Source organism: Pezoporus flaviventris, unplaced genomic scaffold (genome assembly GCF_033815535.1).
Source record: "Pezoporus flaviventris isolate CSIRO_AGI_PZ_B2104156 unplaced genomic scaffold, CSIRO_AGI_Pfla_v1 ptg000036l, whole genome shotgun sequence".
Classification (NCBI taxonomy): domain Eukaryota; kingdom Metazoa; phylum Chordata; class Aves; order Psittaciformes; family Psittacidae; genus Pezoporus; species Pezoporus flaviventris.
This window is the reverse complement of record NW_026892584.1, coordinates 4,457,341-4,483,216: the sequence shown is the minus strand read 5'-3', so window position 1 is coordinate 4,483,216 and position 25,876 is coordinate 4,457,341. Positions and strand designations below refer to the sequence as shown.

At 38.7% G+C, this 25,876-nt stretch overlaps 1 protein-coding gene across 4 annotated transcripts in view; it reads left to right on the top strand.

The window, feature by feature from the left end:
• Nucleotides 1-24,883, top strand: part of USP47 (ubiquitin specific peptidase 47) — a 56,147-nt gene extending 31,264 nt beyond the window's left edge. For 3 of the 4 annotated variants that reach the window (XM_061462912.1, XM_061462910.1, XM_061462914.1), the window contains 19 exons: nucleotides 9-161; nucleotides 1,454-1,621; nucleotides 2,942-3,073; nucleotides 3,977-4,053; nucleotides 4,369-4,424; nucleotides 6,452-6,564; nucleotides 7,476-7,580; nucleotides 7,909-8,116; nucleotides 8,531-8,646; nucleotides 11,153-11,272; nucleotides 12,508-13,288; nucleotides 14,184-14,359; nucleotides 14,586-14,666; nucleotides 15,829-15,944; nucleotides 16,851-16,969; nucleotides 19,291-19,421; nucleotides 22,228-22,275; nucleotides 22,363-22,493; nucleotides 23,483-24,883. In XM_061462912.1, the coding sequence (XP_061318896.1) occupies nucleotides 9-161; nucleotides 1,454-1,621; nucleotides 2,942-3,073; nucleotides 3,977-4,053; nucleotides 4,369-4,424; nucleotides 6,452-6,564; nucleotides 7,476-7,580; nucleotides 7,909-8,116; nucleotides 8,531-8,646; nucleotides 11,153-11,272; nucleotides 12,508-13,288; nucleotides 14,184-14,359; nucleotides 14,586-14,666; nucleotides 15,829-15,944; nucleotides 16,851-16,969; nucleotides 19,291-19,421; nucleotides 22,228-22,275; nucleotides 22,363-22,493; nucleotides 23,483-23,657 (3,006 nt within the window). In that variant the 3' untranslated portion in view covers nucleotides 23,658-24,883. The remainder of the gene's footprint in view (nucleotides 1-8; nucleotides 162-1,453; nucleotides 1,622-2,941; nucleotides 3,074-3,976; nucleotides 4,054-4,368; nucleotides 4,425-6,451; nucleotides 6,565-7,475; nucleotides 7,581-7,908; nucleotides 8,117-8,530; nucleotides 8,647-11,152; nucleotides 11,273-12,507; nucleotides 13,289-14,183; nucleotides 14,360-14,585; nucleotides 14,667-15,828; nucleotides 15,945-16,850; nucleotides 16,970-19,290; nucleotides 19,422-22,227; nucleotides 22,276-22,362; nucleotides 22,494-23,482) is intronic. The other variant, XM_061462913.1, reaches the window with a different exon arrangement.
• Nucleotides 24,884-25,876: the final 993 nt, after the last annotated feature.

Genomic DNA, 25,876 nt, shown 5'->3' with positions numbered 1-25,876 from the left:
TCATCTAGGGTCTGCGGTTCTTGCATTTTCCATACCTGCTGACGTTACAGCTGAAGAGATTTGACTTTGATTATACGACTATGCACAGAATTAAACTCAATGATCGAATGACTTTTCCTGAGGAGCTAGACATGAGTGTCTTCATTGATGTTGAAGATGAGGTAAAGTGTTTGGTCTTCAACTTTCTTAAAGTTTCTCATTAAGGAAATAAAAATGTCTAATAAACACATTTTAACAACACTGTTCTTGCACCTGAAAAGTTCTTTAGCTCTGACAGTGTTTTAATTTGAAGGTTTCGTATCTGTCCATGTGGAATTTTGTTACATTGAAAAAGAGACGTGTTCTACTATATTGTTTCTGTGCTTCCATAAAGAAGTTGTTTCTGATTTCTTAAGTCTTCACATAAGTGATTTAAACTATCAGGACTTCTGCATATACTGCAAATCCAGAATGAAACATATTTCTTAAACTTGTGTCTGAATCTGTTTTGATCGAAAGAGGTAATACAAAGCTTTGAAACTGAATGCGGAAGTTGGCCCAGATAACATGAGTGATGAATTCCTTCTGACTCACAGTGTTGTGTAGGCTAGAAATGAGTTTTTTTAAAATTTATTTTTCACTTTCATCTGCTGGCTTTTAACTCTTCTGGTTTTGGCTAAAATTCATGTGCAGTTACATTCATCAAAAAGTTCTTAATGTACTTTCTGCGTTAAAGACTAAATTTATTCCTCCAGTTCTGTTCCTGAAAACATTATATCACTTTGCTAGCTTGTAGTGGTATAAGAGAAATACTGCATTGATATGCATATGGAGAGGCTTTTCTGACTCTCTACAAAGCTTGATTTTTATGAAGTATAAGCAGTAACTCTCAGAAAATGGAAAGAATTACCTGGAGGAAAAAACATCAGGTAAGAGATGGATATAATGACTTGTACTAAATGAACTGCATTCATGGTGTTGTTGACAGAACACTAATCATTCTTACTATAATACCTCGACTCTGTGTCCAGTGAGTTGAAACACAGAAAAAATCTTTGGATGAAAATATTTCCAGTTAAATCAGTTCTCACTAATAGGACCATACCCAATCCAAATTGGGTTTGTTATCTGGTATTAGACTTCCAGGTATTTAATTGAATTAACAAGCACATGGAATAGGCTAGCTGTCCTGGGTTGAGCTAGTAACAAATACAGTCTTGGCAAGTCTGAGGCCAGGTGATAATCATTCAGTTGCACACAAGACCAGAAAATACTGATCTAAGTGGTGGACTGAAGACAGTTGCTAATAGAAACAAGTCTGTTCTTGGTGCTGAATTGCAGAGGTCTCTAGGTTTTTTGGAAGTTTCATTGTCTTGCAGGTTGGATTTTTTTCATTTCACAAAGGTATTGTTATTTCTTGTTCTGTGTAACTTTAAATGTCGTTTAACGTTAGTATGTATGTCTTATTTTTAAGAAGTCTCCTCAGACTGAGAGTTGCACTGATAGCGGAGCTGAGAATGAAGGCAGTTGTCACAGTGATCAGATGAGCAATGATTTTTCTAATGATGATGGAGTTGATGAAGGAATCTGCCTTGAAAGCAGTAGTGCAGCAGAAAGAATTTCTAAGGCTGGCAGTGAAAAGGTATGTTTAGAAAAATGTTGTACTGGCTTTGATTGAGATGGAGTTAATTTCCTTCGTAACAGCCTGTATGGTGCTGTTTTGGGTTTGTGACTAAACCAGCAGTGTTGGTAGCACACCAGTGTGTTACCTTTCTGAACAGTTTTACACTGCATGAAGGCTTTCTCTGTTTTTCATTCTGCCTCTGTAATGAGTAGGAATAAGGGTGGGCATGAGTCTGGAAAGGGGGATACAGCTAGGATGGCTGACCTGAATTGACCTGAATATCAGGTCAGATACTCAATGTTCATTCAGTCATCTTGTGTTAATGTAAAGGAATCAAGCAGCAAGTTACTCGAGGACAGCAGTCATCCGTCTGTGGGACATAAATATCGGCAGAGATCTTAGAGAAACTAATTGAATTTTCTTGCCAATATAAAATTCATTAAAAATACTTGAGTTTTATGGTAATGTCTACAGTGTGTGCTTCAGGTGGTGTTATTTAGTAAACTCATCTGAAATATGGGCAAAAGCTTATACTCAGACTTGTTAGGAAGCTGTTTGGCTGTAACTGTTACTTTGATAAATATTTAAAGGGTGAGTGGCATTTTAATCTGCACATCTGTCTCTGTTTACATTTACCTTAAACCATTTGAAAGGGTTTTTTGGTAAATGTTCTGAATACTGTCAATCTTAGCTGGAAAAAAGAAAAATTAATAGACAGTCACTTGACTCGAACAGGAACAGTGCATTGTAATGTGTCTAGTGCAAATGTCATGTCCTAGTATTGACAGTAGCTTTGGCCAATTGGCCAAGTTGTTCTCAAGGTAAACCAACTGTCAAGCCATGTTGTTACTTTCTTGGTTTGGATATCTTAATAATGGATGCAGTGTATGCTAAGAATTTGCAGAACACTTCCTCTGTGTAAACTGGAAATACTTAAATGTTTTAACATTCGTTAAGAGTCATTATTGCTCAGTTTTATTTTTTAATGTATAGACAACATTGAAGGTATGTTCTTTGTACCCTTTATTTCCTTCCTTTTTGTATATGGAAATAAGGGGTTGTGACAGCAAACTCAGGGTCATATGAGTGAAATTAAGGGGGAGTGCTGATAAGCACTGAATGGCATATTGCCGATTTGCAACTTACATTAAGGGGCAAAAAGCAACAGAGAATGCAAAGGCGTGTGATAGCAAATAAGCCTCATCTGTTTTATAATACAGAATGGTTTATGTAGTTGGGTTTAAAAATATTTGGGGTTTTATTGTTTAAAAGCTTTTATAAACGATCATTTGGTTACCTTTTTTTAATATGTATCACACCTTTCTCTTCTCTTCCCAGAGTTCTTTACTGTATGAGCTGTTCTCTGTTATGGTTCATTCTGGAAGTGCTGCTGGTGGCCATTATTATGCCTGTATAAAATCTTTTACTGATGACCAGTGGTACAGCTTTAATGATCAACATGTTAGCAAGGTAAAAATACTGTTTTTAGTTATCTCTGTACTCACAGATGAACCAGTAAGTTTCTGGTTTTCCATGTTATTTTTCACTTACATATAATGAAGCTGGGTTTATGCGTAGGTATTTCAAGCAAGTACTTTGTTTCATATTCGCATCCTAATGTCCTGCCACATACATAGGTTTCACTCATTAGCTAAAGTGATTTATAGTAGGTTTATTTATTTATATATGGGGTTTTGTGCATTGGGGTGTGGAGGGAATGTTTCTTGATGTTGAAGTGGGGGGATGGTGGTTCATAAAGAAGCCTTCCGTTTATGAGGGTGGTGAGGCACTGGAATGGGTTGCCCAGGGAAGTTGAATGCTCCATCCCTGGCGGTGTTCAAGGCCAGGTTGGACATAGCCTTGGGTGAGATGGTTTAGTGTGAGGGGTCCCTGCCCGTGGCAGGGGGGTTGGAACTTGATGATCTTAAGGTCCTTTCCAACCCTAACTATTCTATGATTCTATGTACAGACCAGGCTGAATTTAGAATTTTGCCTTCCATATGCATGAAGAAAGTATCTTCCTTAGAGAAGTGTATCAGTAGATCTGTTGTAACCCACGTTGTGCTGTTAAACCTGTCGTGCTGGTGCCTTTCAGATATTAATGTGTACTCATAACAAACATTATTACAATCAAGAAAATTGATGCTGTTAAGTTCCTTTAAAAAAAAAAAAAAGCTTACTTGTGCTGTAAAATGAAGGGGCAGATCATTGTGAAAGTGGGTTGGGCTGGGTTTTTTTTGCAGTCAGCAAATAAGCAGGAATATGAAAAAATAGAATGATTAATATTGTGTGTTAATTGCATTCTATTTTTCTTGATGAGAATGTGTCTTGTTTAATGGAAGTTTCTCAATCGTTAAATTGATCTCCTCTTAGATAACTCAGGAAGATATTAAGAAAACTTATGGTGGATCTTCTGGAAGCAGAGGCTATTATTCCAGTGCTTTTGCTAGGTTAGTAGTACTGTAATATTACTTTTAATTCTGGTGGTGTTTTAGTGTAATCAAATGAATGGCATAGATGCATGTGCTTAATGTGTTAGCTTGAAATTAATAGTAGAAGCTTCAAATAGTCGTAATAACTATGCTCACTACTGTGTCAGTCATTAAAAGAATGCGATACTTACTTTTGAAAATCCCTTTTGGTTAGTGTATTGCTGAGATACATGTAACACAGCTCATTACTGAAAAAAAAACCCAAAACTACTTTTGAAGTCAGTATTGTCCTCCTATATGATAAATTCGTATAACTCTTCTTTTCTCCACCAGCTCCACAAATGCATACATGCTGATATATAGACTGAAGGATCCAACAAGAAATGCAAGTAAGCATGTTTTGCAGTTCTTAAGATTCTGTTGTGGAATAAGGAAGTCTTTTACATGTGCTGAGTACTAATTTCTCTGAAGATTGTGGTACTGCTATTTTTAGGGCAAACTAAAGTAATTTCTAGTATAGGAAGCATTCTTTTATAGCTTTTCATTCCTCTTTTTATAGTAACCTTTGTGGATCATTAGGAGATGGTCATGATTTTTTTTTTTTTTTTAATATTTTTGTATCATGGAAATCAAAACCAGGTTTACTGGGTGTCGTGGTTTAAGCCCAGCAGGCAACCCAGAACCACGCAGCTGTTTCCTCACTCCCCGCCTTACTCCCCCTATTCCTGGAGGGATGGGGAGGAGAATCGAAAGAGTGTAACTCCCACAGGTTGAGATAAGAACAGTCCAGTAACTAAGGTATAACACAAACCACTGCTGCTACCACCAATAATAATAGAGATAAGGGAAATAACAAGGGAAGAGAATACAATCACTCACCACCTGCCGACCGATACCCAGCCCGACCCGTACAGTGATCTAGCCTTTCTAGGTGACTGCCCCCAGTTTATATAGTGGGCATGATGTGCTGTGGTATGGAATACCCCTTTGGCTAGTTTGGGTCAGGTGTCCTGTCTCTACTTCCTCCCGGCTTCCCCTCCTCCCTTGCAGAGCATGAGGCTCAGAAAGTCTTTGGTCAGAGTAAACATTACTGAGCAACAACTAAAAACATCGGTGTTATCAGCGTTGTTCTCAGGCTGAGAGTCAAAAACACAGCACTGCACCAGCTACTAAGAAGGAGAAAAATGACTGCTACTGCTGAACCCAGGACACCTGGTGACACTGAATAAACTGTAATGCTGTATAGTGTCATGATTTATAGTGGAATAAAAAAGATATTTCTTAAAAATGAGTATGTAAGAACCCCGTAATGACAGTTTTACTTTATAAGCAGCCCTTAGTGTCTGTTTTTAAGTTAGGAGGAGGTGTGACAATATACTGTAAGTTTCATAGTTAGAAACAAATCTTGGATTTCAGAGTCTCTCATTCCCCTCATCTTTGATCAAATTCACCAAGGCTGAGGATTGGTGAATGAATGCCTGGCCCTGCTGCCAGGTTGATTAATCTTTGAAATATGATACAGTGGAAAATAAAGATTCTATTTGGATTCAGAACAGGAATATCTTGTTAGAGGTTGCATTTAAATATTATCTAATTTCATATATCTTTAACTGTACATATTACTAACTAAATTACTAAAATTCCAGGATTTCCCTTGTAGATTGTTAATGTAGTAGAAAATGAAAGTTGGATAGAACTTTTTTTAAGCAGTATCAAAACAGAAGGAAGCATGTTTGCTATTTTCCCCTTTCTTGTTAATCCCTTGTTAGAAGCACAGCTGTAGAAAGAAACTGGCAGAACAGTGGCTAGCCATACCCATCAGAAGTGTGCCTGGAAGAATCAAGTATTTTATTTATTTTCGAACTGGTTGAATTGAGCCAAAGATTAAATTGCTTGCAGTGTCAAAGCTGTATGTGTTTTTTTCTTGAAGGAAAAAATCAGTAGTATGTCCTTATAAAGGGAAATTTGTCAGTTTAAGTAGGAAGTACACTAATCTGCATTAAGTGCAATATTTATTTTATCACAGCGTAAGCAGTATCTTGGGACTTCTGTTATCACCTGCTTCACTTTCTAGAACAGAATTTACCTTTAAAACAGGCTCAAGTGCAGTCATCAGTGGTAGTGTATTTTTTTGTAATAGCAATGCATCCCTTAGCTGTATTGGAATATTAATCATGTGCTAATAGCATTTTCTTGTGCTGCTGATGTATGATTAGAGAGGATAAAAGGCTGACTTTGATGTCATTTAAACCACAAAAAAAAAGAGAACAGGACGTGGTATAGTGGTCAATGTGGATGGAGAAGAGAAGGGAAAGAAAGCAGGAAAGATAACTATTACATATACCCATAATTCAAAAGATATTGCCCACTGTGGAAGAAATTGTTTTTAATACTATTGCTTTGTTTTTATTGGCAGAGTTTCTTGAGGCACATGAATATCCAGAGCATATTAAACAGTTGGTACAGAAAGAGAGAGAATTGGAAGAACAAGAAAAGAGGCAACGTGAAATTGAGCGCAACACTTGCAAGGTTAGAATTTCTGCTAACAATGCATTTCTAGTAAGAAATGTTTCTGTAGTAAATAGTATTTTTTTAATATAATGCAGGAACTCTTTTGTGATAAGTGTATGTGTATTTATAATTCTTTAAAATGAATTGTCAACCTATTGGAAGCCTGTATGCAGTGGAGGCATCTATTAGAGTTATTTACCAGAGATTTTTTTTTGTTGAGTTCATGTCCTCCATGAGAATTTGACTTGGTATTAAATCTAGACCAACACTATGGTTAGTCGGACATCACTTGATTTCAGAAAAATGCATTCCAAACAGTATGTAGTGCTGTATGCTAGGTGTTTTGTACTGCTAAATAATTTTGTGTTAGGATATTTTTGTGAAATGATGTTTCTGAAATGAATTCAAAATGATTGTTTAGCAGAAAGAGTGAAATCTTTTCCAGCCACAGATTCAATAGTAGCGGAAGTAATATGACTTCTCTGACTTAGAAGCATGACAGTCAGCTGGTCTACCTGTGAATCAAGTGATTGTTTTATTAGAAGGTTCTCTATGGTTGTAAAATATGTAACTGTATGTGAAAAGGAGTTTCATATTCACTGTTTCTATGTGGATTTTGTTTTGGAAGATTTGGCATGCTGCCTACAGTTTAAAGATGTTCTGGTTGTAGATGTTGTACCCTAGCTTGGAAAAAGGTGCAGATACACATACGTACACACACTAGTGCTATTTGCTGTGCCTTTTGGCATTTTGTATCTGCAGGTGTGTAACCAGCTGAAAGGAAATAGGCCTATAGCTGAAGTAGAGATAAAGATGTATTTGGTATTGGATTGTATGAATATAGGGTTGTAAATTTAAATGAACTCTAACATGAAAAGTATTTGCAAAAATACTTTCATGGTAATTATTCTTCCTTTTGTATTTCCTAGATTAAATTGTTCTGCATGCATCCCACAAAACAAATAATGATGGAGAACAAGTTGGAGGTTCATAAGGACCGGACACTAAAGGAAGCTGTGGAAATAGCTTATAAGGTATGATATGCATAACAGAATAGTGTAATTGTTCGATGTATTTTTTTCTGCTTTCACATGCTTATATTCATATTTGTCAAACTTTACTCTTCTACATTTTGAGTAGGCTTTTTTTTTTTTATTTTGAAAATGTGTATATATATGTATTGCATGTGTGTATATAAGATCTATGATTCACGTGTATGTGGTTTTTCTAAAATCAGATTGGAATTTTTCAGAGAATTCCTGGATGCACGCATAGTGAGAGATTTCTAGCTTACAAGGGAGAAACTAAACTCTCAAACTATTATTAAATGTTTAGGACTTTTTGTCTGTGTGCTTGGTTTAGCTAATGGATTTAGAAGAAGCGGTTCCTTTGGATTGCTGTCGTCTTGTCAAATATGATGAGTTTCATGACTACTTGGAACGATCTTATGAAGGAGAAGAGGATACACCAATGGGTTTATTACTTGGAGGTGTCAAATCAACATACATGTTTGATTTACTGTTGGAAACAAGACGACCTGACCAGACTTTCCAGTGCTATAAACCTGGTGGTAAGACATGTAATTACAGATAGACCAGGACAGACTAAAATCATGTATTGCATGATGGCATGAAACTAAAACTTGTAAAACAGAAATTCATTATGATGTATGAAAAAAGAAAAACTTTGTTGAACTAAATTTTCTGAAGTCAGTACTTACTGTGCTGTGCTAATAGAAGTGTTTCTAATTGAAATAGTTCTAAGGTACACTAAAATTTGGCAAACTGAAACATTTTGCCTCTGGTGTTAAAATTGATTGAAATTTAAATTCTGAAATTGGACTGCTTTTCAAATTCATTACTGTTTGTATGCATTTAATGTAACCCCCTAATCAGTACATTAGACAAGTATATGTGTGTTTTCTTTGCCTGTTAAATTCTCTCATATATATTTGGTTTTATTTTCTTTTTCCTCTTCCCCACAGAGGTCATGGTAAAGGTTCACGTAGTTGACCTAAAGACCGAATCTGTTGCTCCTCCGATAAGTGTACGAGCCTATTTGAATCAAACAGTTTCAGAATTTAAACAGCTAATTTCTAAGGTAATTTACAGTTATTAAGGACTTGCATTACAGAGCTTTCATTCACTCTGACTATGAAAATGTATCATAATTTCAATATCTGAGAGCCTGCACCTTTTGCAGTTCACGTGTTTCACGTCAAATAAGTTTCGTTTAGGTTTTTTATTTGAGCTTGTCTATCTGCTTACAGGTGCTAAAAGCAGCAGTCTGCTTCTTGCTTCCACCCAGACGTGTACTCTGGCTTTTGCACAATCTGAACCACTGTCTGGCCATATTGCTTACTAGCTTACCAAATAATAAGTGTTTTGGGGAAGCTGAAGAGTCAGGTTCATGTTCTTTCGGATTATTAACTTGAACCACCTCAGTGATTATGCAGTCAGTGGCAGAACTAGTGAACAGGTGATCAGTCAATAGAGAGTTTGTGGGTCAGGGTTAAAGGGAGAACAGCAATGGGAGACATTACTGTGGGGATCTGTTACAGACCGCCTGATCAAGAGGACTCTCTCGATGAAGCACTCTATAGACAGATAGAAACAGCCTCATGCTCACAGGCCCTTGTTCTCATGGGGGACTTCAACCGCCCTGATACCTGTTGGAAGGATGGTACGGCCCAGCACAAGCAATACAGGAGGTTCCTCGATTGTGTGGAAGACAACTTCCTTCTGCAAGTAATAGAGGAGCCGACAAGGAGAGGTGCCATGCTTGACCTCATGCTCACCAACAGGGAAGGGCTCGTTGGAAATGTGATGCTCCAGGGCAGCCTTGGTTGCAGCGATCATGAGATGGTCAAATTTGAGATCCTCATGACAGTGGGAAGAGCGTGCAGCAAGCTCACTGCCCTGGGCTTCAAGACAGCAGACTTTGGCCTCTTCAGGAACCTGCTTAGTAAGGTTCCGTGGGATATAGCCCTAGAGGGTAGGGGGGCCCAAGACTGTTGGTTGATATTCAAGGATCACCTGCTACAAGCTCAGGAGTGTTGCATCCCAACTAGAAGGAAGTGCAGCAGGAGGGCCAGGAGACCTCCTTGGATGGATAAGGAGCTGCTGAGGAAACTTCAAGGGAAAACAGAGGCTTATAAAAGGTGGAAGCAAGGACAGACGGCATGGGAAGAATACAGGGATGTTGTCCGGGAAGCTAGGGACCAGGTTTGGAAAGCTAAGGCCCAGTTAGAATTAAACTTGGCTAGGGATGCGAAAGATAACAGGAGGGGATTCTGTAGGCACACTGCAAATAAAGGACAGGCTAGGGACAATGTGGGCTCTCTCTGGAAGCTATCAGGGAACTGGCTATCCTGCATTTGGAGAAGGCTGAGGTTCTTAATGGCTTCCTTGCCTCAGTCTTCACTGGCAAATGCTCTCACCGCACCACCCAAGTCTTGGAAGGCAGACGCAGGGACTGTGAGAATGAAGACCTTGGGCCCACTGTAGGAGAGGATATGGTTTGAGACCTCATCTAAGAACCTGAACGTGCACAAGTCCATGGGACCTGATGAAATCCATCCGTGGGTCCTGAAGGAGCTGGTGAATGAAGCTGCTAAGCCGCTGTCCATCATATTTGAAAAATCATGGCAATCAGGTGAAGTTCCCAATGACTGGAAAAAGGGAAATATAACTCCCATTTTCAAGAAGGGGAAAATGGATGAGCCGGGGAACTACAGACCAGTCAGTCTCACCTCTGTGCCTGGCAAAATCTTGGAGCAGATTCTCCTGGAAGGCATGCTAAGGCACATGAAAATCAACAAGGTGCTTGGTGACAGCCAGCATGGCTTCACTAAGGGGAAATCCTACCTGACCAATTTGGTGGCCTTCTCTGATGGGGCTACAGAACTGATGGACAGGGGTAGAGCAGTTGGTGTCATCTACCTGGACTTGTGCAAAGCATTCGACACTGTCCCACACGACATCCTTGTCTCTAAATTGGAGAGACATCAAATTGATAGGTGGACCACTCTCCCTACAAACCCTCCGTTTCATTCCAACAGCCTCTTGTTATTAAGATGCAGATTGATCTTTAGATGTTCTTAAGCCATGGGATGTTACTGCTTCTGTTAAATTTGAAGACAGCTGTTTTACTTGGTCACATCTGTGTAAATTAGTTCAGCGGTTGGTGTAACTTCATAATATGCTTTATGAAACATGATTTCAGTAATTCAAATTCAGTGTAATTAAGTGAACAATGAGCAAAACTTGATGCTCAAGAATATTTTTTATTTTCTTTTGATACGTACCCTAAATAAGGCTGATTGCTGGTCATTAACCATTTGTGAGACCTCTGCAAAGCCAAGCCATTTTTGTCTACTGATGTTTTGGAAAAACTAGTATTTGCTACATATCAAATAATGGAGGAAAGGAACTGGAATTGAACAGGTTTGGGAGGTTTTTCCCCACATTCTCTTCTGCAGTTTATATGTCAATAAGCAAACCTTGTCCTTTCCCTGTGAATAATCTTAAAAAATGAAATACTTGCTCCAGTACTTCAAGTTACATGTGATGTGCATGTTACCTTCCTGTCAATGTCTTAACTTTAGGCTACACACCTGCCTGCTGAAACAATGCGGGTAGTATTAGAGCGCTGCTACAATGACTTGCGTCTGCTGAATGTTTCCAGCAAAACACTGAAAGCTGAAGGCTTTTTTAGAAGCAACAAGGTACATGCTGTGTTTTTTTAATTGTTCACTTCATGTATTTGTAAACTTTACGGTTGTGTTGTAAAAGGTCTGGATAGCCGTGTTGAATTTGCAGTGGATAACTGTCGCATTTCACTCTGGTGGGTTTTTTTTAACTAGCAAATACTATGGTGCTGATGAATACTGTAGAGTATATGTGAAACCAGGTGTATGTAACAAGGAAAGCAGATTCAGCATCAGACATCTGGTTCAAATGATAATGAGGTTAACAACTTTATGATGACTTTTAAAAGTCAACCCTTATTAGGGAACAAAGGTTGGCATATTACTATGAAGCCTGCATAATTTATTTTCTGAACCTTCTGAACACCTGTGCCTGTTCTTAGTAATAAAGTTCTTGAAAAACAAATGTCAGAACTAAGAGAAGTTGTGGTGGGCTTTTGTCTTAAATTCAGTAGTTTTACTCTGCAGATTCCCCCAGCCAAATTTATATTGTTTTTCCAGAAAGTTTTCTAATAAAGGTTTCCAATAATAGTTGTATAGTGCCACAGAAAAAGAGAGACTTATTACTTACTTAACTTCATCTGAAGCATTGCCCTTTTAGCTGCAGTAGTAATAGCACACCTTTTGGCACATTTTGGTGTCTGAAATTTCATCAAGGATAGTGTGTTCTTGAGTTTACGAAGGATTAGCGAAAGCTTTGGTGGCTTATAGCTGAGTGAAACAATGTCATTGACTTGTTGCTCAGTTACAGTGAGCCCTCTGGCATTTTCCTTGTCACTGAAACACAGTGGCCATTGACAAAAGGAAGAAAGAAAATTGTTCCCTTATGTTCTAATTTGTGCTGTTGCTTACCCATGAATACATTTAAAGATTTCTTGGTGCTATACTAGAAAATAAACTGTCACCTGTAGTTGTGGGGCTTATTACTGCCTTAACTAGCATTAGTGTACAGGTGAAGGGTGCCCATTAAGTGATACATGGTTACACTTCTGAACTGAAGTGTTTACTGCAGCTGGTTAGAATTCTTACAGTTCACTCCAATCTTAACATGATTATGAAAAGTGAAATCATTATTCATCTGCAGACTCTGTCTGATTCAAAATGTGGTTGGTTTGTTTGTTTTTTCCTAAAAGTTGCTGTTTCTTAGAGATGTAATTTCTAATGCGTGCTCAATCCTATCTGTGTGTTACTGTTGCTTTTTACTTTTATTTAACATAACACTGCATAATAAAACACTGTTATTTTATGTCCAGGTATTTATTGAAAGCTCAGAGTCATTAGATCATCATGTGGCATATACAGATTCTCACTTATGGAAACTTTTGGATCGGCATGCAAATACAATCAGACTGTATGTTTTGTTACCAGAGCAATCACCTGGATCTCAGTTTAGACGAGCAGTTTGTCAGAAGCCTAGTGGAGATTCAGGCAACTTGGATGAAGCCTGTGAAAGAGTAAAAGGACCTATAGGTAATATGAAATCTGTAGAGGCAATTCTGGAAGAAAGCACTGAGAAGCTTAAAAGCTTGTCTCTGCAGCAGCAGCAGCAGGAGGGGGATAATGGAGACAGCAGCAAAAGCACAGAAGCCAGTGATTTTGAAAATATTGAATCGCCTTTAAATGAAATAGACTCTTCAGCATCAGCAGAAAACAGAGAACTTGAAAACCAAATTCAGATTTCTGATCCAGAAAATATCCAGTCTGAGGAACGGTCCGATTCAGATGTAAATAATGACAGGAGTACAAGTTCAGTGGACAGTGATATCCTCAGCTCCAGTCATAGCAGTGATACTTTATGCAATGTGGACAATGCCCCACTTCCCTTGGCTAATGGACTTGATTCTCATAGCATCACAAGTAGTAGGCGATCAAAAGCAAATCAGGGGAAGAAAGAAACCTGGGACACAGCAGAAGAAGATTCTGGAACAGACAGTGAATATGATGAAAGTGGCAAGAGCAGAGGAGAAGCACAATATATGTACTTTAAGTCAGAACCTTACACTGCAGATGAAGGTTCGGGAGAAGGGCAAAAATGTATGTATTCCTTTAAGCGCCTTAAAATAATCCAGATTTTATTACTGTTTAATTAATATGCCGTGTTAAAAAGTCTAATGAAAGTTGTATAAGTGATCAGCCTGAGGGGAAAGCTTTTATGTATTTTTAGTATGACAACATGATCAGATTTATAATTCAAATAATTTATTCAGTGAAATATTCTAAATAGTTTTTTTTTAAATCTAGTGACTCATTAGAATATAATCGTGATGTAGTTAGTAGTGTAGTCTAAAATTCATATATTAGGAAGCAGAGTTTCTAAAGTTAAATTCTTAACTTCACTTTCCAGAATTCCACATTACTATAGTGGCTTTTCCTTAATTACAAAATTATTCCATGAAAAAATCCCTCAATCTGGACTCAGGTTTGCCTTGTGATATCCTGTGGCCTTCCAGAACACAAGAGTTAACCAGACTTTTTCATCCTGAAAGCCAGGAGGGAAGAAAAGGTTTGGGTGGCATGTGATTGGCCAGCCCCACCTCAGAAGCACTTCTGTCTCTCCCTTGAGGCAGGGGAGACCTGTAGAGCGATTTTGTGCAAACAAACAGTACCTCTGATTCTCTCCAGTAGTCGTCTTACTGAATGGAGAGGATGCTACTTTGCTCCGTTATTTCACTGATAACAAAATAGTGCAGTTTGGAACTGCTGTGTTTTCCAGGAGTATCTCCCATAAGGACTTAAAATACGGCAAAGCTCTCAAATGTTCTGGTAATAGCATTAGGTAAAACGGAAACGTGGCCATTAACTATAATGATGATTTTTCAGTATTGTTTTGCTGCAGCTGATAATTGTGAATGTATGAAAATAAGATTCTAGAGAGGTTTTTTTTGGTAATGTGTTTCATGCCATTTTTGTCTTTTTTTTTTTTGCTTAGGGCTGATGGTACATGTTGATAAAAGAATTACACTGTCTGCTTTCAAGCAACATTTGGAGCCCTTTGTTGGAGTTCCATCTTCTCACTTCAAAGTCTTTAGAGTCTATGCCAGCAATCAAGAGTTTGAGAGTGTTCGGCTGAATGAGACACTTTCATCATTTTCTGATGATAATAAGGTTGTTCAGAAGTTATTTTGAATCCATAAATATATGTATATATGTCTATCCATAAATATATGTCTATACACATACGTATATATTTGTATAGACAAACTTAAGAACCTTATTTACAACTTTTTCTTAACTTGCCACATAAAATTATTACACTCGTATTAGTAGTGTGTTACAAGATACACTTCTGAGTTTTATATCAGTTCTGACAGGTACTCCTTTTGCCTTCCAGATAACTATTAGACTGGGAAGAGCCCTTAAGAAGGGTGAATACAGAGTCAAAGTCTATCAGCTCTTGGTAAATGAGTCAGAGGTAAGGTCTTGAATATTTCAAGATAGAGTCATTAAATACTGGCCAAGGTTTTTCTCTGAAATCTTGGGGGGGAGAAGTCCTTCTTTTCTCTGCATTTTCCTGCAAGACTTCCTGGATTTGAAAAGGGAACTTGAGGTTATTTCTGTTTATGCTGTTCCAAGCATAAGATTGGAGTGTGATCTACAGTGTGTCTCGTGTCTCTCTCTCTGCAGCGTAGATGGAGTGCAGATGAAAATAATTATTTCTTTGTTTTTCTTAAATGTATAGAAATCATGTAGAATTCTTTCCAGATACAAGCTGGTTTGCTCATGGTTACAGTTTTCAGTAATGCTGTACTGATATAATTTGTCACATTCATGCACTGCAGACAGTGCTTATCAGAATGATCAGCTGGATAATAGCCCTCTCTGCATAAGACAAGCCTGAGACAAAAATGTCTCTCTTGCAATAGCACAGCTCACTTGTCTGCTGCATCTTTAGGGACACAAAAAGTATAAAAGTGATTTCAGTATATAGATTACAGTCTTCTAAAGTTTGCATGCACCTGAAGTTCTGATTTGATTTTTTGGATCAAACTGCAGGATACATATTAAGAATTATAGAATCACAGAATGGTTTGGGTTGGAAGGGACCATACAGATCATCCAATTCCAACCACCTGCCACAGGCAGGGATACATTCCACCAGACCAGGTTGCTCAAAATCCACCCATCCTGGCCTTGAACACTGCCAGGGATGGATAAGTGTAAGAGACTGAAGCTGAACTGATACAGTGGGAAATGAGGTAAATTTAGGTCGTGGGGTCATGGAGTTCCAATGAAAGCCAAGAGAGTGGCATTTGTAGTATTGTATGGCTTCTTTAATGTAAAAGCTCCTTTCACGTTGTTTAGAATGTTAATACAATGGTAGCAATTAGTAATACAGACACAAGGCACTATTTCTGCAGTGACTTGCATTCACAATGTTTGAATGACTTGTCAAAGGCTGGTGCTACACAAATCAGTTAAACCTAATTTTAATCAATTAATTGCTTACGTTGTTTATGAAAAGCAGTCTAATGGTCGCTTTGCTAGATGGATGGACTGGTCATAAAATGTGACGAGAAAGCAAATCTACTTTTTTCTGTTCTAAAATTTGGTTCTTAATCACTTTCTGTTCACAGCCATGCAAGTTTCTTCTAGATGCCGTTTTTGCTAAAGGAATGACTGTCCGACAGTCAAAAGAGGAGCTGCTTCCTCAGCTTCGAGAGCAGTGTGGCCTAGACTTGACGACTGACAGGTGAAGAGATTGCAATCCATTGAAGTTACCTGATTAAATATTACTTTAAAATGTGGGGTGGTTTTGGTGTGGGGTTGCTTTGTGTTTCTCCCCCTCCACCTCTTGTGGAGAAAGGAAGATATGAAAGGGGCAGAAATAAGTTACTGTGGTCTTTAACACATTGGAAGACAAGTGTTGGGTCCTTCCCTCTTGATAAAAGTAGTAGAAACCTAGATCTGGACCAGGTTTTTCACCTTGGCCCTTTCCTGACCGTGACTGGGCAAAAGGATTTCTGACTGCTGTGGTTGGGTTACATTCTCAGTGCCCTATGATTATGGGGCACATCACAGACTTTTGTGTGGACATACCATTACACTTCAACATTTGCATCTGTTTAATCTTTAGTTGTTTATACTTTTATTTATCTCTGTATCTAAATCAAAGCTCATGCTTTTTGTGTTGTGACTGGATTGTTGCAGTAAACCTAAGTACATAAATTGGACACCAGTGCTCTTCTAATCCTTCACCTCGTCCCTTTTTAACCCTCCAAAAAAAGTAAAGAGGAGCAGCAAAATTGCCCGAAGTATTTGGGAATATTCTGTTTTATTATATTAAATAGAATATTCTTTATCTAAATTCCCTACACATTTCTTGCACTGAACGAGTACAACACAGGCTTGTTCTCTTTGTGTTTATGAAAAGTTCAGTGCTAAGAGCAAATAGTTGATACCCTTCTGTCAGGACTGTTTCAGAATGTTAAAACTCATTCCTGATAAACCTAATCAAACCTTACATAAATGAGTTGTATTTCAGTTTTGTCAGAAAATACTCAGTTTTGAATCTCAGGCAGTGATGTTGATGAGCAGATAAAAACTCAGCTTTTTTTTTTCATAAAAACTGAGCTTTTTTTTCATAATGTATTTGTAGGTTTCGTCTACGAAAGAAAACCTGGAAGAACCCAGGCACTGTATTTCTGGATTATCATATCTATGAAGAAGATATCAATATTTCAAGCAATTGGGAGGTCTTCTTAGAAATACTTGATGGTAATGGTATAGTTTCAGGAGAAAGAAGATAATGTTAGATTTCTTTTCTTTAGAGGATATTGGAAAACGTAGTTCACTTTTTTTTTTTTTTTCCAAAGACAGTGCCATTTTAGTAGCATTTAATTAGGAAAAAAATAGAATCAAAAAGAATAATGTAAGCCTTGCGTGAAGCTGGGTTGGGGCTTGTGGAAGTGCAGATTTCATGAGGCTGTGATCTGCTGAAGCAGTAATAGCAGTACCAGTTTGTAAGTTTACTGGAAGCCTTTAGACATACAGTAGTAGTGTAGGCAGCTTTGTATGTTTATGTTTTCACTGTACATAAAACCTATACTGTGCTTTTACTTGTATTTAATTTTTGGTCTAGTATTGGTAATTTGTAGTTAGCTGAAATATGTATATATGTATATATGCACAGTACCTATGTAATTTGTTTCTAGAGTCAGCACAGCTGTCCAATCATGTTGTAGTTTTCGGGCACGAGTGAAAAAACATCCATCTGTCATGAAATGCTAAATTTTTTAATAGTCCTTGTTCATGAAAACAACTTTGATATCAGAAGTTAGAGAACAGACTGTTAAATTCTGCCTAAATACCATTAAAAATATGTAATTTCTTAAGCTGTCCTTTGCATAGACACTTAAAAAATTTGACTCTGAATGTAAAAGCATAATTTAAAGGAAAAAAAGTAGGCCACACTGTTTTTTCTCTAGATTAACAGATGAAGAATTAATAGATGAAGAATGTGAATTCCATTCACTCAGGAACTTTCTTCACAAGCATATCTAGCTGAAGAAGTCCCATTTAACTGTTAATCCAATTTTTTGGCAGCTGTGTTCAATTCTGGTGTTATTAATTTTTAACAAAATTGTGCCAGTGCAAGTACCAACATGGCAGGAGGCCTGCAGATTCCAGTGGACATATGTATCAGCTCAGACTTCAGTTAAAACTCCACAGTCTTAAATATTTTCATATCAGTTTTAGATTAGTTGCTGTACTGTTTCTGTAGTGAGCAGGCTTGGAGGTGCTGCTTCTTAGACCCATACAGCCCACTTAGTTCACAGGCACCCCAGGGCTTCCAGGTATTCTGGAATATTCTGTACAACTGTCTAGTTCTGCCCCAGATGTGCTGCTTAAACCCAGTTATAGAACATGCATCTAGATCCCACTAGATCCTGTGAAAATGAAGTTGTACATACCCACAGCTGCCACAGAGGTTATTGGAAGAGTGTTATAGGCCATTTCTTTAAGTCAGGGTTTGTAAGGCCTTCCACCACTACCACTGACTCCATTTTGTTCGTCAGCCAAACACTGAATACGTTAAGCAGGTAAATAATGCCACGTAGAATAATTTACATTTAAGATTCTTATCATAGCTTTGCATCACACTATTGCAGACATATTTAAATTGGTTATTTTCTGTCTCTGAAGAGAATTTATGTAACTGCTTCAGACTTGGAATGCCCAGAAGCATTAGGTGGCTGGATCTTAATTTTGGCTAATAGGTTAGAGTTGAAAGGCGGCACAAATGTAGTCACAGGCAAGACTGCAGAGGGTGTTCACAGAGAAGCCTTACCAGTGCTGGTGGCTTTATGAAGAAAAAGCATCTAATGGTAGACATAAATGCTAAAGCCACAAGTTCTGCATGCTAAGTTACAAGTTTATAGAATGATTTAAAATAAAATCAGCCCTTTGGTATCACTTCTGCCTATCTCATTGTAACTTTAACAGTACCGTCAACCAGAGAAAGCTCTATTACCTGGAACTAGTATAAAAAGACTGGAGGCAGTATGTACTAAAACTTTTCAGGGTAGTAGGTATAAAGTGGGATTTGATAACTAGTGTGTAAAATCTGGAAGTCAAGCACGGAAAGCTTATTTTGGCAAAGGAAGTGAAGTGCATGAATATAAATACCAGATTGATGAGGAATTTCTTATGATCTGTAGGCAAGTGTCTGGTTAGGTGGATATGCATAACCAAGCTGGGTCTGACTGGAAAAAACATACCCTAAAGAAGAATAAGTGGCATGGCTTCTAAGATATACTGCCTATGAAAAATTCCTTGAAAGGAGTTGATAACAAAAAGTCAAACTAAATGGAAGCCCCTTCACCTAAGTCTGTGGCAGCCCCCGTCTTGTGTTGTCCTCCTGCCCCTTTTTGGTTTTGTTTTTGTTTAGTGGACTACTTCCAGCACACATACTGGGTTGGTTAGTATGTGTATGTAGTGCAACATTCCATATTTGAGTATGCTTGTGCTATGTGAAAATCCCTAATTTTAAATAATAGATTTTGTGATGGTAATATAAAATTATCTTTCTTTCCTAGGAGTAGAAAAAATGAAATCCATGTCACAACTTGCTGTTTTATCGAGACGATGGAGGCCATCAGAAATGAAACTAGATTCTTTCCAAGAAGTAGTACTGGAAAGCAGCAGTGTTGAAGAATTAAAAGAGAAAGTAAAATGTTTAACATATTTCTTGTGGTATCTAAAAGCCTTATTGATGCCCTCTGTTGGGAAGCACAGAGATGTCATAGCTACAAAAATCATGTTGCATGGTGATTTTTTTTTTTCGCAGGAGCTGAGAACCTGTCCCATCCTATTGCCAAAGCTGTATTTATTATCAGCTTCTTAATTTCACATAATGGTCTGGTGTCAAAGCATTCAGTTGAATACATGCAGAAGAAAAAAAAAGTGGTATCTTAACGCTTAGGCAGCATGATATTATCTGTCTCCCTTATCCTGGAAAAACACATGTGAAAGAAAAGCTAAACCATTGTCACTTTGTTTTTTCAAGCCACTATTTTGGTATCCCAAAATACCAAACCTTTCAGTGTCTTCATGTTTGGATTTGAGAGCTCTTGCTCAGGGACAGTATAACTGTGCCAAGTAGATTGAACTGCATGTTGGTTGGAAAGAAATACACCTTTGTTATGTTTTGTTGTTTTTCTTAAGGTCAGAAGCTTCTGACAGGTAAGCATATATGTGCCATCCTTGCAGAAACAAGCAGTAGAAGTGTGTCTCGTATTGAAACTGTTTTGTTAATACAGTATATCACAGGGTTCCACTCTTGGAGAAATGGTTATTAGAGAAATATTATTTGAATGTGGCAGTACTGAGACGTAAAAGGCCACCTTTGATGTTGCAGCCAGCAAAGATCCCACTAGCAGTGAAGTCTGCCAAAGCCTTACTTTAATAAACCAGTCAGCTTCTGTAAGTTAGGGCTTAGCTGGTAGGCTGGAAAGAGGAACTTAGTTCAGCTTCCATAGAATGCAACAGCCTTGGGGTTGTGTGCATACACAGATTAAGCTATGGTCTGGTTTCTTAATATTTTTCAAGTAGAAATGAAGTTGTGACTACAGGTTCTTCCATGCAGTCTTCATGATTTCTTCTTCTCTTTGCTTGTATCTGAAAGAGTTGGCTACTCTTGTTTTCCTGTCATAAGACTTGCTGTGCATGGAGCAATTGCAGCAGCATTCTCTCTGAGAGGTCTTAATCTTTTTATTGCCACCAGTAATAAGAGAAACTTGAATTTGACACATCTGTAGTAAGAGATCTGTTCAGCCAGCTCTTCTCTTTCAGGCAAATTTTATTAGCAGAGTGTAGGGCTGATCCATTTCAGAGTGTCTGGCTTTTGTCAGTAGTGTTTATTTCTCCTAGGTTCCGAAGGAAATGAGTTAGAAAATGGCACTGGCTGTTAGTCTTTTCTTACCATCAGCTTAATTTGAACACATCTGTTTTAACAGTGGATTTGAAAGTGGCAAGAATCTCAGAGAGGAAATCTCTCCAAGTTTGGGGAAAATAAGCAGCCAGAGATAAACATAAATCAAAGTTAGTGCCTGGATTGTCATGGAGACCAGACTGCAGCCCCTACTTGAGTAAAGGCTGGGGCAGCGATGAGCTTGTGTACACCATGAGATGCTCAGCAGAGGGAGGGCTCCACCGAGGCCAGGGCCAGGGGATGGATTGTGCACTGGGGAGGTGCACAAGAGGGGCAGCAGCTGCAGGGCAAAAGAGCAGCCATGAGTGCTTGTTGGGGAATTTTAGAGTTGTTGTGGTAGGAAGTGCTGGTGTGTGGAGTTGGATTGTAGTTGTGTGAGTTTTCTGGTTTTGCCTGCTCCTAGGCTGACTCGGTAACAGCTTTTTGTGTAGTGAAGCTGCTGAGGGTAAACTGTGATGGACCTGAAGCTTTAACATGGGGCAGCTGGTCTCTTTGTATCTTGGAAATCGGCCTTTACTAACCGTTTCTGTTAACCTTTTTCTGTCACCCCTTCACTGTAGAGAAGTATGATGCAAATGCCACATGTGACACACTAGTAACTTCAGAAATGTGAAAAACTTGTACCTTGTGGCTGGAATTTTGTACTAATAACAAGGGAAAGTGTAGAGTCCTGCATCTGGGCAGGAACAACCCCAGGTTCCAGTATAGGTTGGGGAATGACCTGTTAGAGAGCAGTGTAGGGGAGAGGGACCTGGGGGTCCTAGTGGACGACAGGATGACCATGAGCCAACACTGTGCCCTTGTGGCCAAGAAGGCCAATGGCATCCTGGGGTGCATTAGAAAGGGTGTGGTTAGTAGGTCAAGAGAGGTCCTCCTTCCCCTCTACTCTGCCCTGGTGAGACCCCATCTGGAATATTGTGTCCAGTTCTGGGCCCCTCAGTTCAAGAAGGACAGGGACCTGCTGGAGAGAGGGCAATGAAGATGATTAAGGGAGTGGAGCATCTCCCTTATGAGGAAAGACTGAGGGAGCTGGGTCTCTATAGTTTAGAGAAGAGGAGACTGAGGGGTGACCTTATTAGTGTCTATAAATATATAAAGGGGGAGTGTCACGAGGATGGAGCCAGGCTCTACTCAGTGGCAAACAATGATAGGACAAGGGGTAATGGGTACAAACTGGAACACAAGAGGTTCCACTTAAACTTGAGAAGAAACTTCTTCTCAGTGAGGGTGACGGAACACTGGAACAGGCTGCCCAGGGAGGTTGTGGAGTCTCCTTCCCTGGAGACATTCAAAACCCGCCTGGACACATTCCTGTGTAACATTATCTAGGTGTTCCTGCTCCGGCAGGGGGATTGGACTAGATGATCTTTCGAGGTCCCTTCCAATCTCTAGCATACTGTGATACTGTGATACTTTGGCTCTTTAGAGGGTTTTAAAATACTTTAATTGAACTGAATTGATTTGGCAGGTCTGTTGACTTTATGTAGACACTGAATAGCATTGTGGAATAGTATTAAATGTGCCATTTTTCTTCACTTTACAGCTGAGTGAAGTAAGTGGAATACTCCTAGAAAACATAGAATTTGCAAAGGTATGTAAGATTTTGCCTATTATTACCTTTTAATAGTATGGATGTGCGATTATGAGTTTTATTCACTGAGTAATTGCTGCTTCTCAGGGTAGAGGAACATTTCCATGTGACATCTCCATACTGGAGATTCACCAGGACTTGGACTGGAATCCTAAAGTATCTACATTGAATGTCTGGCCTTTGTACATTTGTGATGATGGTGCAGTAATATTTTATAGGTACGTATTTTATTACAGTGTATGTGTAACAGTGCAAAGCATCTGTGTATAAGATTTGAGGGGTGAGGTAATCAGCAGAAGCATAGAAGTACTTTTCTATTGTCTTAAAGGAAAGAGATTTTAAAACATTGAGCTGAAATGTTTGTGCTCCTCAGCTTCCTAAACCCCTGAATATTTTATTGTTTAAGAAAACAAACATTGCATTCTTTTACTCAATCCTCATTCCCAAACCACTGAAAATAATGCTGAATGCAAAACCAGTCACTATATTTGACTGTTTATCTGGATTTAATCTCTTCAGGTAGACCCATACCCTTGTGGAGTCTGTGACGGTCTTGGCTATAGGTTTTAGAGAGCAAGGATTTTATTTTCCGAGTTGATTTCTTTTGAGAAATTAGTATGGCGTCTTTGGGAAAACGGATGTTACAATAGAAATGTTAACATGAGAATTGTTCCATCACCTGGTGGCAGTAGCGCAAAGGTGGTGTTAAAGAACTAAGAGCTTGAGTATTGTCCCTTCTGCCAGACTTGGTGAGTGGGGCAGCCTCATGAACATGTTGCTGCTACAGTATTTTTCATTACAGTGAGCTTGAAGGAAACAGCTGGCCTTGAAGAAAACGAAACTACTAGGGAGAGCAGCTGGTAGTTTCTCTTCAGGGCTGGCTGACATGCTGCTTCCAGCTGTTGCTGCTGTGACCATATAAAGAGCAGAGTCGTAGTTGTCTGTGAAGAATAAGAGTTACTGGGTAGATTGAAGAATGTAAGCTTGAGTCTTGCTGCTTCCCCCCAGGACTGCTGTCAGAATACAGAATGTCTCTGTTAGAAAAGCAGGTTTAGCCGGATCATTAGTTTCTGGAGAAAAAAAATAATCCATAAGTAGTATTTTATGTATAGTTGCGGTTTTTACAAAGTTGCTCCAAATGCAACAATTACAGAAATTTAATTGTGGTTATGGTATTCATCTGAATTTTTACGTATTTATATTTTAGGGATAAAACTGAAGAATTAATGGAATTAACAGATGAGCAGAGAAATGAGCTGATGAAAAAGGAAAGCAGCAGACTCCAGAAAACTGGACACCGTGTAACCTACTCTCCTCGTAAGGAAAAAGCACTAAAAATTTATCTGGATGGAGCACCAAATAAAGACTTGACTCAAGACTGATACTCGCTATAGCATTTTCCGTGGGGAATCTTTTTTTTTAAATCAAAAGGTTCACTACTACTGTGTAGTGCCGTTATGGCAGGACATTCATTAGGTGTAAAGCGCTGACACCAGCACTGATTGGGCTGTGCTACCAATCAGAAGCGCAGTGCCCCGTTGGGTCGCTGCTTGACTTGGAATCATGTTGTGCACTATAGTCAAATGTACTGTAAAGCTAAAAGGGATGTGCAAATAAACGATTAGAACTCAAAAGTGGGTGGGGAGGGAAACGAGTGGAAGTTCTTGAGGACAGTGTGCACATAGTAGCTAGTTGAACTAGCCTCAAACAGGATACTCAGCTTAATAAAAGCTGTGCAAAGGCCATGAAAGAATCCTTTTTTCTGTTTGTTCCACTGACACACACATTACCTCATCAGAGAGTCCGCAGTAAATGTTAACACATTGGTTCTGGGGAAGAGGTAGCACACGGTCAAAGGTGAAATGGAAGTGCTGCATGTGTGAGCTTTCAGAATGTTCTTCCACAAAAGAGGCAGTCAGAGGGGTGTGGGCAGAAAGCTGGCAGCAGACCTTGGGTCTGAAGTGCTGTCGTAAGGTAAACTGCATTTTAATAGGTTACAGAGGCCAGCGAGCAGATCTGCTATATTGCATTCAATGTGTAAATACCATTTGCCCTATCCATTTACCAGACCTGCGGTTCAGCTATTTACCATGGTGTTTCTTTTCACATATCAACATTCATTGTGTACATTTGGAAGTATAGTTGCCTATTTAAAATTGTATTCATTTTATGTTTGATGATGCTGGGTACTTCAGGGTTGTATTTCCCCTTGTTAATGAAGTTTGTGTTTTGTTCAGCTCCTTTTTGTACATTTTGGTTTTGAGACTATTACAAGTTTGCATCTTCTCCACACACTGAAAGTCATTTTCTTTTCCCCAGTTGATTCTGTAGTGCTATGTAGTCAAATATTGGAGCAACCTCTAACACCTCAACATACAAACTTGGTAGTTAAGGTTGTGGTGCAAAGACTGATGCAGTCAACATGATTTCATTGCAAAGCCTAGGAACAGCAATTTTTTGCTTTGGTCCATAAAGATCAATAGAGAACAATTCTCTGTAGTTTTTGGAAAACCACCTAATTTATAACAATCAAAAGATTTTGGTAAAGTTTTTCATGCCACATGCTGTTTACAACAGTGAACATGCCAATAAAACATTTGTTCATTCTGTTGTGTTATTTTAATCATTAAATGCTGTGAGCTTTATTTGGAAAATTACTGAATTATTTCATGGAAACACAAACTTTCCCAAGGCAATGTCAGAATCACAAGACTCTGTGTATCTGTGTGTGTATGTGCACACACCCCTATGTGTGTACTCGGTGAGTGGTTTGTAGCCTGTCTGCTGCTCCTCTTTACTTTGATTCACTGTTGCTTCAACTGTAAGTTTCCTTTTCCAGAATTGAATTCCTCACTTGAATTCACTTCCTTAGAAGTGAAATTTCTAAATTCCAGATTTGATTGGCAGCTAAGTTCTGCTCCAGAGGAATAAGGGCTTTCACTAACAAAGTTCAGTTCTTCCATCCATACTGACCCAGATCAGCCTGTAGCTCCTGACAAGTCTGGTAGCTTAAGAACCAGGCACTGCACAGAGGAATTCCCTCATTCTTCCCCTTCTTTTAAACTTGTGCCATCTCTTGTCCAACGTGGATGGGGGTGGAAGCAGGAGCAAAGGAAGCATAGAGTACTATCCAGTAAGTAGAGCACTGCATGAAATTGCTGTTTACATGTGTATGCAGACTGTACTAGACCCTTGGAGGTTTTAGAAGAGGAAAAACTGAACTATCAAATGGGTCATGAAATTTCTCCAGATGTTTGGAAAGCCAAAAATCTAGAGGTGGAATAAAGTAGGGGTGAGAGAAGAATTCCAAAAGCTTGCTTAATCTCTAGCCCAATTTGGGAAACTTCCATTGAGAACATCTTCAAAGAAGTTAATTTTATATCTTGCCAGGCTTGTCAGAAATCTGGATAGAGGACAAGGGGGGGAGGGGGGCATCTTTGTAAGGATTTCTTGTCTGGTGGTGCACTTCCAGTGTAGAGGTGTTCCAGGAGACATTCTGATTATTTTAAATATTTTTGAGTTAGACCATGGGCATTTTAAAGAAACAAAAAGCTTCATGTCTCTTAATATACTTAGTTCAGCTGAAGTCTCACTGAACTTC